This window comes from Brassica napus, chromosome A2 (genome assembly GCF_020379485.1).
Source record: "Brassica napus cultivar Da-Ae chromosome A2, Da-Ae, whole genome shotgun sequence".
Lineage (NCBI taxonomy): Eukaryota > Viridiplantae > Streptophyta > Magnoliopsida > Brassicales > Brassicaceae > Brassica > Brassica napus.
In genome coordinates, this window is record NC_063435.1 from 14,248,202 (window position 1) to 14,263,462 (window position 15,261).

A 15,261-nucleotide genomic window follows, 5' to 3' on the forward strand; every position below is an offset into this window, starting at 1 on the left:
ACCACACCGTTCTGCTGAGGAGAGTACGGTGCAGTTAGGTGTCTTTGTATCCCATTTTCTTCGCAGAAGCTGTTGAAGTCATGAGATGTAAACTCTCCACCTCTGTCAGTTCTCAAAGTCTTGATGGTGGTTCCTGCTTCTCGCTCTATCAGTGCCTTAAACTTCTTAAATCTCCCGAAGGCTTCACTTTTCTCCTTTAATAGCATTGTCCACATATAGCGAGTGTGGTCATCAATGATCACGAATACATATCTGTTTTGGCCGATCGTTGAAGGGTTAATTGGACCGCAGAGGTCTCCATGTAGTAGTTCCAGTCGCTGAGATGCTCGAAAGTTTGTTGCTTGTGGAAAAGGTCGTCTTGCTTGCTTACCAAGTAAGCAGGAGATACATGTGTTCTTGGTGATAGATATCTTTGGTACTCCTGTGACTAGCTCGTTATCGACCATAAGCTTTATGTTATCGAAGTTAATATGCCCCAATCTCACATGCCACTTGCTTGAATCACTGGACGTTATCACCTGCAAACACCTTGCGTTCTCTGCTTCCAACGCTACCTTATACAATCGATTTCTCCCTCTGCTGGTTCTGATCAAAAGCCTCCCGTCTTGATCATATATATTTAGAAGATCCTCCTTCATTCTCACCTCGCAACCTGATTCTGTAGCTTGGCCTAAGCTTATGATACTGCTCCTAAGAGCCGGGATAAAGTATACGTTTGACATCATCTTCTTCACTCCATCCTTGAATCGGAAAACAACAGACCCATTGCCTTTAATGTCGATACGTGAATCATCTCCAAACTTAACCTTTCCTGTGATGCTGTCATCGAGTGTAGTGAAGTAAGAACGTTCCCCAGTCATGTGATTACTAGCACCATTGTCTAGATACCACACGTTGCTTTTGTCAAGACTAGTCTCAAATGTGTTGGGTTTCACCTTTTCCTCGTTGAGAAATACTATCTCATTCAACATCAGCTCATCAGCCAAGTGTGTTTCTTCTCCCTCTTTGGTTTCTTGAGCCTCCTGAAGCTTTAACAATCGATCAGGACAGTCAGAGGCGTAATGTCCTAATTTATCACATCGATAGCAGGTGATCCTCGTTGCATCTCTTGCTTCTCTTCCAGCATTGTAACGACCACGACCTCTTCCTCGGTTGAAGAATCTTCCTCCACGACCACGGCCTCTGTGTTCACCATTGTAACCTTGAGTGTATTGCTGCTCTGTATACATCAACTTGTTTGTATCCTCGGACGTCTCTTCTTCCTCATTGACACGTTCTTCATAAGCTTTTAGGCGTCCGATGATGTCCTCAAAGCTAGTAGTCTTAAGATCCAATACCTGTTCCAATGCAGCAACAATAGTTATGTATTTTCTCCGGGGAAGACTCTTCAGAAACTTCTTGACGAGCTTTGACTCTTCTATTTCTTCTCCAAGAGCAGAGGATTTCGAAGAGATCTCTGAGATTCTGCTTGAAAACTCATCAATAGTTTCAGAATCTTTCATCTTAAGTCGGTCGAAGTCCGACATAAGTGTTTGCAGACGCGCCTCCTTAACTCTATCAGCTCCCATGTGTCTCGTTTTAATGGCTTCCCAGACTTTCTTAGCTGTATCTAGTCCTCCGATTTGTAGAACTAGGCTTTCGGGAATGGATTGGATTAGGAGTGCCATGGCCATGTTGTTCTTCTTCACGTCTCCTTCTTCTGTTTCAATAAGCTCCCACACATCATGTACTTTCAATAAGATCTTCATCTTGATTGCCCGAACCGTATAGTTTGTATTACTCAATATAGGACACTTGATCGTAGATGATCCAATGTCTTGTTGCTTCGCCGTAACCACCGTAAGATCTCCCATAGTTTCAACTTTGAAGCTCTGATACCACGTGTTGAAACTCTACGTTAGATTGCTTATGGATTGTGTATGTGAATGAAGAATAAGAATAAGAATAACTCTCTTATATTAACCTCAAAGGTAAAACTTACTCAAAACCTTTAATCCCTCAAACTCATACAATCTCATCATAACTCGATGGATGTATTTATATAACTAAACATAGATCCTATTATCATGCTTATAGATAACTCCTAAAACATCTTTATCCATATCTCAAACTCAAATAGATTAGGACTATGTTTAGCTTGCTTCACACGTCATTCTCCTTGTCTTGTTAACTTCATGCTTACTCTAACAGAAACGCGGATGTGCTGAAATGGAAAATAAAATATTTGAAAAGTTAAAAAGGTGAATGGGTTTATGGTAGGGGAATAAAGTCAAAATATCATTAATGTTTAGTTTAATACAATTAACGGTAAAAATAGGAACTATATCTGTGTATATATTATTTAGTGATGTTATTATATACATATACAAAATACTATTATTAAAACCCGGTTAAACCGGTTGAACCGGGTTAAACCGTGATTCAAATATTTCACCGGTTCGTTATCCGCTCCGGTTTTCAAAACCTTTCCACCACAATAGATATATATGTCCATCTACGTGGACAAGCGTTTCTCGGCCTTCAACCTTCTTTTGCCAAATAATTGAGAGAGGCCATACTCTTATTCTTTCCCTTTTTGCTCTTTAACCATTTCTCTATGCATTTGATTTTTTTATATAAATATCTATATACTAGATTAAGATCCGGAATGAACATCGTATATATAAATTATTTTACATATTATATGTTATTTTATATATTAAAAATTAATATATATATATATAAATATATATATATATATATATATATATTGGATAATAAAAGAGTCAGTAACTAGTGCGTATATAATTAAATTGATGTGAATGCGTAAATAAATTTTATTAATCCAAACGAACATTTTTCTATTTTCTATTTTATATAATTAAATTTACATAATATATACATAGATAAATAGTATATTTTTAATATTGATATATTTTTAAATGATGCATTCTACTTATTTGTACTTTTTATAACAAAAAATTTAATTGTTGATAACAACTTTTCATTCTGCAATGTTTTTAAAAGTTTTAGTAATTTATAATTTTTATAAATATTCAATTCAAATTTTAAATTTTAAATTGTCAGAATTTTGTCAAAGATTTTATCAAAAAATTTTTGTTCAAACCAAATTTCAAAATTAAAATCTTTATGTATTTTCTATGGTATATAGTTTAATTAAAAGATATTAATAAATATGAGACTTTCTACTTACATGATTTTGTAATAATTTGTATCTTGTCATAAAAAAAAATTAAATCATGGATCATAGAAATTTCAATGGGAGACTTTAAAAAAAGTTCAAAATATAACATATACGAAAAAATCTAAATTTTTATTATATGATTAATGTGCTTGTTTAATTTATTTTAATAACTTAAAGTTAAACAAAAATGATAGATATACACTAATTTGTATCAAATCTTTATTATTCAAAATCATTAATTGTCATATATAAATTAGCCACATTAGGTAATTTCGTAATTTTTTTTAAGGAAATAATTGAGACATTAATAATTAATTTATGATTAGTTTAATAAAAATCACATTATATATTTATATGAATCAACTTATATCTCTAAGGATTTTAAGAATCATTGTGGTGATGACATGTGGCTACCTCAAATGTTTTAATGCTTCTCTTTTAATATATAGGAGATATATCAGCTATAAAATATTTCTGTGTGCACAACTTTTTTTTTGGATTAAAAGTTAAATTCGCTTTTTACTTCCCGCACTCATATTAATTCTTTTGATAGTCAATTGTTAATTTATTACTCTGAATGAATTAAATAAACATTTTATTTACTAATTTCTGTTAACCAAATTTAATTTTATTTTTATTTTTAATTGTTTTCAAATAACATTTATAATAAAATAAATATTTTTAAAAATTTCAAACGAATTTAGTATGAATATGTTTTAATATATAGTGTGATTTCATAAAGAAGAAAAATTCACAAAAATAATTTTGATATTAGAAAAGAAATCATTTTCCTTTTAAAACATTATCTTAAAAACATAATGTTATATATTTTCAAAATAATTAATGTATTTTATATCTATCCATTTTGTTAGATTAATAATTTAAAAATAACATTAAAAATTATCTTTCATCGCTTAAAAATATTTTATAGTTACCATTATGAGAAAAAGACCAAAATAGCACTAAATCAAGTTTTTGTTCCCAAACTAGCACTCAAGGCCAAAAGTCACAAAAAAATAGCACTCAAGGGATGGGGTTTAAGGTTTAGAATTTAGGGTTTAGGGTTTAGAGTTTAGGTTTTAGGGTTTAGAGTTGAGAAGTGAGGTTTTGGGGATAAGATTTCAAATTTTGAAAAATAAAAAAATTTAAATTTTTCAAAAGATAAAATGTTATTTTGGTCATTTTAGTTTTTGAGTGCTATTTTTGTGATATAAACTTAGAAATGTGCTATTTTGGAGATTTGCCCTACTATTATTGAGATAATTTATTCATTATTGCATACTAGTATTTTATAGAAAATTTTACATTTTTATCAGACTACAAAATGAAAAACATTATCTATAAAACGTTTCAAAATATTTAACTAATATAAAATGATTTTATATACAAATCCCAAAAATCAGTGTGTATTTTTAAAAACAAATATTTTAAGCAAGATAAAAAATATTACAAAAGGAAACTAATAACACTTCTTTACTATGAACATATTTTGATCAAATAATTAAAAAATTGTTTTAACTAGCATAACTCTAAATTATTTTAATAAACTAAAAGTATTATACTTTACCGTATTGAAAAAGAACTTTGTTTTGCTTAATATTTACTTTTGTTTTAATTTATTTTTTCTTTATATTCATATAATCCAATATATGTATAATAAAAATATACAAGAAAATCTAATTCTTATGTTTAATATTATTTAGAATAAATTTCAACATATTATCTTATTTTTCATTTATTTAATGGGGAATTGCCACTAATACCACTTTCCTAATACCACTTTTCAACTTTACACTTTTCAAATTTACCATTAAAATTTTAATGGCTAAAGTACCATAATATCACTCATTTCATTAATTTAACCTAGATCTATTCTTCTCCAAATGTCTGTCACGAGATGAAACTGAGATCAAATTGAGACGAGCTCCAACGAGATCTCCGGCAAACTCGGCGATCTCCGGCGAATTCGGCGATCTCCGGCGAACTTGGCGATCTCCGGTGAACTCGACGATCTCCGACGAACTCGACCGGATTGGGAGAGCGTGGCGGCGAGTGGACATCCCGCCGTTCCTCCGCCGGCATTATGTAGTCGTAGTAATCCTCCGATGCTAAATCGGTCACGTTCGTCACGAATCGCATGCCGAGAAGTTCTCCGGCAAAGCTGACAGACTCGACAAGCTCAGACGAACGAGACGATCTCTCAACGCCTAAGAAACACTAACAAAGGTAAGATGATAGTATATGGTGATTTTTGCCTCTTTCTGTAATCTTAGCTTGATTTATCAAAATCGATATGTTTCTAAGAAAGAAGACGAAGTTTTTCAAGTGAAGTTTTCAGATCTCAAATTTATAAGATCTTATAAATTGGGTCATTTCAAATCTTACTGTTGATCTGTTAGCAATCAAAAGACACAAAGCTTAACGTAAGAGTACAATTATTGATTTTGTTGATTTATTGTCATAGTTTTCAGATTTATATAATTATTTAATTCATGAGAAGGTACTAACCTAAGAGTATAATTATTCTATGATTACTTCTTCTCTTGGTTGATTTGGTGATGTTGCAGAGAATTACAAATGTGTGTTGTCAGCTTTTGGATTTAAAGGATGTTGTGGAGAATATGTGTGGTGATATGCATATCTAAGTATCTCACTTCCTTAAGGTAATACAATGCTACTATTTGTAGTTTGACTAGCAATGTTTTAGTATGTGCAGTATATGAGGTGGAACGTTGGTGTTTTGGTAGTGTAACGTTCTATTTATACTTTGTGAGTTTATTTTTTATGTCTTGTTTTGTGTATAATATCTACAGAAGCAGTGGAGATGAATGATGAGTTTGTTGAGTTACGAAAGCATACTATTTTTGAATCTTATTTTTGGAAGTGAATGCTGATGCGTAGAAATAATATGTGACTGGCTTTTGTTCAGATTTTGAAAATTTACGAGGTTGGTGAGCTGTTTGAAGAGGCAAGAGAGACTCTGAAGAAGAATGTGGTTTGTGCTATCAAAGAATTACGTATTTATAACGCTTTATAAAAGTTGCAGAGTTGGCTTCTTAGTACATTCTTCTCTCTCATCTTATTTAGACATCTCTTATACTAAAACAATTGTATCTCTCTTTTAGTAGTTACATAGTTGAAGATATTAGTTGGACATGTAAGTGAGTTTGGTTTCAATTGTTTCTTTTATAGAAGAGTGAGATATGGAGAAGCCTTGATGTTCTCAGACTATGTTAAAGCAATATATCCCTTGTTGAAGGACGTGGCTCTTTCACCAGATATGTCTTTTTTGTGTTGATTGTCTTTTGGAGGGATTTTAGAAAAATTACCTTATAAGCCATTGTAAATAAATTTATAAACGCTTATAAATCACTTTGAGTTTCTTACACTCATTCTGCCTAGCATTCCTCACAAGACTTCTCAAGTTCAAACATTTATGTGTTTTGTATAGACATATACAATCAACTCTTGTTTAAAAACTTCTTAATAAAAACTTATAAATCGTCGAGTTGTACTTTTAACAATAGACTTATAAATAGCTTATATGTTCTTGTAAATAGTTTAATACACCCTTTTAAATAGTTTTATAAACCTGTATAAATAGTTATATACTTTTGTAAAGAGATGATGATACGTGGCAGATTGTGAGGCACATGAGGACAGCAAGCAAGACTCCACCGCTTCAGAAATTTTACATACTTTTATAAATTATTTTATAATCTTTATTATGGTGTATAAACTTTATAAATTATTTTTATAAACCCTTATAAAATATTTACATACTCTTGTAAACCCTTATATATTATTATACAAACCATTATAAATTATTTTATAAGGCTTTCATAAAGTTTTTATAAACCCTTATTAATAGTATACATACCTCTTATAAATTATTTATAAACTTTCATAACTTTCTTATAAACATTTATAAATGATTTATAGATCTTATAACTTGTTTTATATGTCTTTATTAATGGTTTATATACTCTTACAAATAATTTTACATACCCTTATAAGGCTTTGTAAAGAGATGATGATACGTGACAGATTCTAAGGCACATGTGGACAGCAAGCACGGCTCCACCGCTTCAGAAATTTTACATATCCTTATAAATTGTTTTATTATAATCCTTTATAATGGTGTATAAACTTTATAAATTATTTTTATAAACCCGTATACATTATTATACAAACCATTATAAATTATTTTATAAGGCTTTCTAAATGGTTATAGACTCTTTTAGTTGATTTATAAACCTATACAACTCTTATAATACCCCTTATAAATTGAATATAATGTTTCATAAAGTTTTTATAAACTCTTATTAATAGTATACATACCCCTTATAAATTATTTATAAACTTTCATAACTTTCTTATAAACATTTATAAATGGTTTATAGATTTTATAACTTGTTTTATATGCATTTATTAATGGTTTATAAACTCTTACAAATAATTTTACATATCCTTATAAGGATTTGTAAGGAGATGATGATACGTGGCAGATTCTGAGGTACATGTGGACAGCAATCAAGACTCCACCGCTTCAGAAATTTTAAATTCCCTTATAAATCATTTTATAATATTTTATAATGGTGTATAAACTTAATAAATTATTTTTATAAACCCGTATACATTATTTACATACCCTTATAAACCCTTATAAATTATTATACAAACCATTATAAATTGTTTTATAAGGCTTTCTAAATGGTTTTAGACTCTTTTAGTTGATTTATAAACCTATACAACTCTTATAATACCTCTTATAAATTGAATATAATCTTTTATACAGTTTTTATAAACTCTTATTAATAGTATACATACCCCTTATAAATTATTTATAAACTTTCATAACTTTCTTATAAACATTTATAAATGGTTTATAGATTTTATAACTTGTTTTATATGCATTTATTAATAGTTTATAAACTCTTACAAATAATTTTACATATCCTTATAAGGATTTGTAAGGAGATGATGATACGTGGCAGATTCTGAGGTACATGTGGACAACAATCAAGACTCCACCGCTTCAGAAATTTTAAATTCCCTTATAAATCATTTTATAATATTTTATAGTGGTGTATAAACTTAATAAATTATTTTTATAAACCCGTATACATTATTTACATACCCTTATAAACCCTTATAAATTATTATACAAACCATTATAAATTGTTTTATAAGGCTTTCTAAATGGTTTTAGACTCTTTTAGTTGATTTATAAACCTATACAACTCTTATAATACCTCTTATAAATTGAATATAATCTTTCATACAGTTTTTATAAACTCTTATTAATAGTATACATACCCCTTATAAATTATTTATAAACTTTCATAACTTTCTTATAAACATTTATAAATGGTTTATAGATTTTATAACTTGTTTTATATGCATTTATTAATAGTTTATAAACTCTTACAAATAATTTTACATATCCTTATAAGGCTTTGTAAAGAGATGATGATACATGGCAGATTCTGAGGTACATGTGGACAGCAATCAAGACTCCACCGCTTCAGAAATTTTAAATTCCCATATAAATTATTTTATAATATTTATAATGGTGTATAAACTTAATAAATTATTTTTATAAACCCATATACATTATTTACGTACCCTTATAAACCCTTATAAATTATTATACAAACCATTATAAATTGTTTTATAAGGCTTTCTAAATTGTTATAGACTCTTTTAGTTGATTTATAAACCTATGGAACTCATATAATACCCTTATAAATTGAATGTATGCTTTCATAACGTTTTTTATAAACTTTTATAAATTATTTACATTCATCAATAATCATAGATCTAACCCCATTGGTTGATATGAGAAAGTGAACCATAGATCTACCCCCATTCATCAATAATCTTATTTGCATAAGGTTCTCCTGAAAATTGAATGTTATTCTTTCTAGCTAGTTCTACAACACTTCCGCAAGGTGTGAATTCTCAATTTCACTAAATTCCTCCTTACCTAAAATACAAAAAATCATTTTCAACATAATTCATATTTGAACGTTGGATGATCAGTTTTGGCTTGTCTGGTAGCTCTGTTGAAGTATCACAATACCTCGTAGTTAACTTCAAAATTGTGCAGAATTTATAAACCTTATAAATTATTTAACAAACTTTATAAACTGTCTTATAACTTCAAATGTTGAATCCTCAGCAAGAATCACAACCTGTAAGTATTTTTTCGGATTTTGTTGTTTTGATCTAAGAGAAAGAGTTATCTATTAATATTCTGATCTAAGAGAAAGATTTCTAATAGTGAACATTGAGTTTTTAAAATTTATAACTCTTTATAAATCGAAGTTATTTAGTAATGTAATTGACATGTTCAGTTCCCGACACTCATAAAAGAAGCATATGTTCAAGCTTATATGAGAGCCACAACTCTGCCATCACACATTTTCTTTGATCTACAATGTTAATCATCAAATTCATCATTGTCTCTTGTTTTTTTTCTAAAGTCTTATTGACCAACCATTGACATTTTTTAGTTTCTTCTTGTGTCTTAGATTGCAGAGTCTGTTTCTTTTAGCAGCGATAAAAAGTATGATATAACGCAAGTGAAGGCTTCACCTCAGCTGCAGAAAACGATGTGTTAAGTAACTCAATCAACTAAAAGACAATTTAGAAAGGCTTATAAAACAGTTTATAAAGTTTGTTAAATAATCAACTGCGCCTCGCCTCACCGTCCTCTCCATCTCCTCCACGACCCTCCACGGAAACAGAGCATCATCAAGATGCGCAGTAAACGCGAAATCAAACGCACCGTCGAAAAATGAAGGTTATGAGGATCAGCTCTTCTCTCGAGAGGAAGCGAATCCACCAACTCCACGGCGGTAACGTCAGATAACTCGATCTGGGCCATCGCCATCGGAGCGTGTCTGGCGCCGGCAGAGAGGCAGAGAGCTTTGGTGTGGTTGCGAAGCAATCCGAGATCGCAGAATCGGAGGAAGTAAGAGGAGAAGGAGGAGAGACGCGATATCCAAGCCTTGGTTAGGGACGGAGGAGAAGGAGGAGAGACGGTGGATCTCCGGTGAATCGGAGACAGAGAAGAAGAAAAAAGATCGAGAGAAAGAGAGAGGAAGAAAAGAGGATCGCGAGAGAGAGAGATAAAGTTAGGGCTAATATGGTCTTTTGGTCATTAATGAAAAGTGTATTTGTGAAAATGTCCCCATACTAGTGGTATACTTGAAATGTGGTACTAAAGAAAGTGTAGAAGTAAAATTTCCCCTTATTTAATTTTGACTCAGTCAACTTTAGTTATTTTCTATTCAATTTTTAGACATATATATATTGTTATACATTATTTTGCTATCAAACATAACAGCTAACCCAAATGCAAATAAAAAATTAATCGAAATTGTATCTGTTTAGAAAAAGTTATTTTTGAATTTGGAGAGATATAAATAATTTAATACATCCAAATAATAACTAAATTGACATGACATTATATATCTAAAATTACGTATGTAATTAAAATAATATTATATTATTTAAAAAAGTTATATGTAAAATATTAAAAAAAATTGAAAGTAAAATTTTAGTTAGTTATTATAATATATTTACTTTATAAATAAGCACATGAGAATCACCTAGTATGAATTATAGAATGAATGATATAGTATTGAACCTTATGTATATTTTTGAAACATCAAAAAGGGTTAATTATATATCCAAATTTTGAACAATGGCTAAGAATCTTCAGAGAGTCCATCTACGAATTATGTTCACGAGAGGCAAAGTAGTGTCAAGCCCGTTGAAGCGCAAAAGATAGTCCCGCACCACCCCATTGACCCCAGCCCGGACCACGAAACTTTGCGGAAGACTATTGGGAAGCTCATAATGCAAAATGCTCAGCACCACGCCATTGACCCAATGCAAAATCACTAGACGAGGAGGAACATTGGGAAGCTGTTCATAGGAAACCTCCAAGGCATGCGAGAGACCAGCTGCAGTCATGATATCATTGTGCTCAGTAGCTCTCTGCATCTGTTCCCATGCCCGCACTCTCTCCTGGTCGACCAAGGGTCGGGTGGAACCAGGGTGATCAGCTTTCAAGTGATTCTTAAGCTGAGAATATGTCCCTGAGAAGTTGCAGTTCTCGAAAGCGCAAGACCTCGGTTTAGCATTCATAGCTCTCCTTCCTCCCGACTGCACCTTCATCGCCTCATGAACCTCTCCTCTGCAGTACGGACAGTTCAAGACCTTGGTTACGCGGCTCATGTTTTTTTTGCGGTACTGCTTGAAACAGTTGGAGTGACGAAAATTCGTGTCGCACATGTAAGCACGGCATCCATTAGAGGATGAAGAGCAGCGCAGGAGGACGGCATTGTGTGGCACTTCCTGGCAGATCACACACATGACATCCTCCCATTGGCTTGGCCCTGGTGCCTCGATAGGTTCTTTCTGAGTCCTTGTAGAGCGAAGTGGGTATGGTGACACTCTGGTCCGGTTGCTTGGAACTGGTCTCTCCTTTGGCATTTTTCCTGCTAAAATGATGTCAACATTTACCAGAAACAACACTTAGCCATGAAAAACAAATTCAAAACCTTTTTCTTAAAGACTAATTAATCTCAAGGTTCATATCAGTCTTCCACACAACATTGACACTACTTGTACAAAAGAAAGCAAAAGTGCATAGAGATCCATAAAACATATATCATAAGCAATAAAATGAATTGCATGAATCAAATACAACAAATGATCAGAAAGCCAAAATGGTTGGTCAAAAAAAATTGAAGTATACACTACTTATCAAAAACAAACCAGTTGTAGATATTTGGATGACCATTGACCAATGATCATCTCTCATTAAAGAGGTTACTGGAATCTCGCATTATGATTGGAATCAGAGTTCTGGAGAATATGAATTATAAACTAATGAAAAAAAAATAAAAATAGACACGACGAGTGAGAAAAGTAGATTACCTTCTCGTTTTTCGGTTTAGTCGTCTAAAGAGATGAAGATATGCATGTTTGTGTCATGTCTTGTGGTCTTTTATATGCTACTCTTGCGTCCCATCTCTTTGTAGAATGATATGGAAATGTCATTCATTTTTACATTTATAAATTTTCCCTTCAATGAGATGAAAACAAAAGTCAAATAAATCATTTTTTACTGTTTGTAAAGAAATTTAAAGGTACGTATTTCCATAAATCATATCTCATGCAAATTGACAAAAAAAAAGAACTATTCAAATCTTGTTTTTGTAATAGATTTAATGTGATTATTGCAGTGTTATTAATAGACTTAGTTATTCAACGAGAATCTATTACTCACGCGTCTATCTTATTAAAATAGAAGTACAAATAAAAAATACCCCTAAAACTTATAATTTATTTACAAAAGCAATGCCAATAAAGTAATAAATAATCTTAACTTTAATTAATATTTGTTTTTTCCAATTTACATCATTTCCTAAAATAATTATAACTAATAAAAATTGTTTGGCAACAAAACTGACGTAATATCCTCACTTTTAATTTCTCCTAACATTTGGTAACTTTAATACACTAGGGTCGGCCCGGGCTACGCCCGGGTTTTTTGTTTTAATTTTAATTTTGATTATATATTTAGTACGTTTATTTAATATATAAATTTTAGAATCTATAATAAGAATATAAATAGCTATAGACAAATATAAAATATATAATTTTAAATCATTCATTGCTTTTGGCTTACACAATTTAAAAATTTTAGTATCCAATTTTTTTTATTGGAAATTATATATAAGGTGAAGAGCAGAATGAAAAAAATGAATTAAATTCTAGTTATAGTATTTAATTGGTTAAATTGTAGACATGTGTTATTTCACTTAAAATAAAAAGGGTCGGTCCGTGCGCGGATTATATATTTCAATTTGTTATATATATTATTTATTTTATATTTTTTTATTACTTTTCTTATATGTTTTTGATATTTATAATATATTTTATTACAATATTAGTAGGTAAAGATAATATAAATACTCATTATTTTAAGTAAAACTAAATTATGTCTCTTATTCAAAGAAATTCAATAAAAAAAGTAAATAAAATGCATTATTTATTTACATGTTAAATGTCCTCAATATATTCATCTCATGTATGTTTTTTTAGTGTGTTACTTCCCCCACATTGTTGAAGATTAAAAACTTAGAATTGTGATAAAAATTGGTAATGAATACATTTGTGAGTGACTTATATGCACAGACAATTGTTATAACTTTTATTTTTTAAAAAAAATTGGAAAGTTTTGTGTTTATGAAATTTAAAGAGTTCCACTAACTCTTTCTTCCATTTTTTTTAACTTCTTCAATTATTTTATTGTTTACTCTGTATAGTTAAATACTTATATATCTTATGTAGTTCTTTGTGCATGTCAGTCGAACCAATACGATGGAAGCACATATCTATATCTATAATAATAAAATTGCTTAGAAAAGCTCCTCCTGCGTCCACGTCACCTCTCCTATTCCAATATTGTGCCACGTGGCACGCTCTCTTCAATTACAAAAAATGTTTTGTCGCGTTACAATGGGATTCGGATTTTAAGTGTCAAATTCAGTGCCCCACTAATTTTTCCAGAATTTATTTTGGGCTTCTTTCAATAGGGGGAGGAGGCTAACAGAGTTCCCGTGCCGTTCGAGATTCACCAAATCCCAGCAGCTTCTTTGTAACGTTTGCAGTTTCAGTTTTTCCTCTACATTACTACAATCATTCAAGTGATTTTGATCTCTCCTCTCACTCTCTCGCAATTAATCAGCCTCATCATCATCTACGGTAACCGATTGCACCTTCGCCTATAAATGTATTCGGTGAATGCGATGAGCAACTACACCTCTCTGTTCTCTGAAAGAACACTCTCTGTTAAGCATCAACCCGCTGGCGGATTCAAGAATTTTCCTAGCGGATTTGAAAGCTGGCTGCTGTTCAAACATTGCCAAGATCGTCGTGCCTCTTGGATTCTCATCGCCTCCGGCTCCTTTCAGTCCCAGCTCCGTAAATACTCTGATCTCCTTATTCACCTTAATCTTCGACGCCGCTTCAAACTTCTCCAGCTTCACATCAAAAGCTGTCTTCTCTACGGCTCTATTCTCAGCTGAGCCAGATGCGTGAGCGGCAAGATTATCGGCAGCTACAGACACAGTTGATACCTTAATTTTGATTAAATAGTGTAACCAATGGATGGATTTTAGTGTGGGTATTGAGAGGGAGCAAAATTATAAAACGTTAATCTATTGCCTTTTTAAGTTTCGATGATATAGTGTTCTTTTTAATAAAAACAGAAATATATTTTCTTTTCACATTTATAGATTTTCCTTCAATGAGAGGAATACAAAAGTCAATTAAATCACCTTTCTATTGTTTGTAAAAAACTTAAAAAGTATGTATTTCCAGAAATCATATCTCATGTGAACTGACAAAAGAAAAAGAACTATTCAAATCTCATTTTTGTAATAGATTTAATGTGTTTATTGCGACGCTATTAATAGTTGTAATAATTAAAAGCCAATCTATTATTCACACATATGTATTTTATTTTCACTTAATACTAATCAAATAGTGCAACCAATGGTTGAATTTTAATGTGGATATTGCAGAGCGAATAATGAGAAAAATCATTAAAAAATAATTTATTACTCCCTCTGTTTTGATATGTAAGTAGTTTTAGTAAAAATTGTTTGTTTCATAATGTAAAATATTTACATAATCCAAAACACGTTTTACATTTATTACATGTTTTGTGACCAATCAAATAATTCATGCTTTTTTATTATTGGTTGAATTTATGTATTAAATACTAATTTTTCAAAAGTAAAATTTTTCTTAATCAAAACTATACTAAAAGCAGCATATAAGGCTCTATGGAGGTGTCCACGTCGGATGATATATTCAACCAGTCATATTACACAAAACGGCCACGTCATTACGAGGTTACAATGGTTTGGGTTCGTATTTTCGGCCCGTTTTATTTGTTGATTTTAATGGTTTGGGCTTATGTGTATTAGGCCTGTTTTTCTGTAGGCGATGGCCCATGGGTGGTTGATGAGTTAGGCGTCGTATGTCGT

General features: G+C 31.2%; 1 protein-coding gene and 1 long non-coding RNA gene across 2 annotated transcripts; one reads left to right on the forward strand and one right to left on the reverse strand.

The window, feature by feature from the left end:
* Window positions 1–4,907: 4,907 nt before the first annotated feature.
* On the forward strand, window positions 4,908–6,572 carry LOC125586186. Its single transcript, XR_007322757.1, has 2 exons — window positions 4,908–5,410; window positions 5,752–6,572. It is a non-coding gene; the product is annotated as an uncharacterized LOC125586186 (long non-coding RNA).
* Window positions 6,573–7,998: 1,426 nt separating this feature from the next.
* On the reverse strand, window positions 7,999–13,258 carry LOC125586187. Its single transcript, XM_048756019.1, has one exon. It carries the CDS (start codon window positions 11,690–11,692, stop codon window positions 10,913–10,915), a length of 780 nt encoding a protein of 259 aa, XP_048611976.1. The 5' UTR covers window positions 11,693–13,258; the 3' UTR covers window positions 7,999–10,912.
* Between the last annotated feature and the right edge of the window lie 2,003 nt (window positions 13,259–15,261).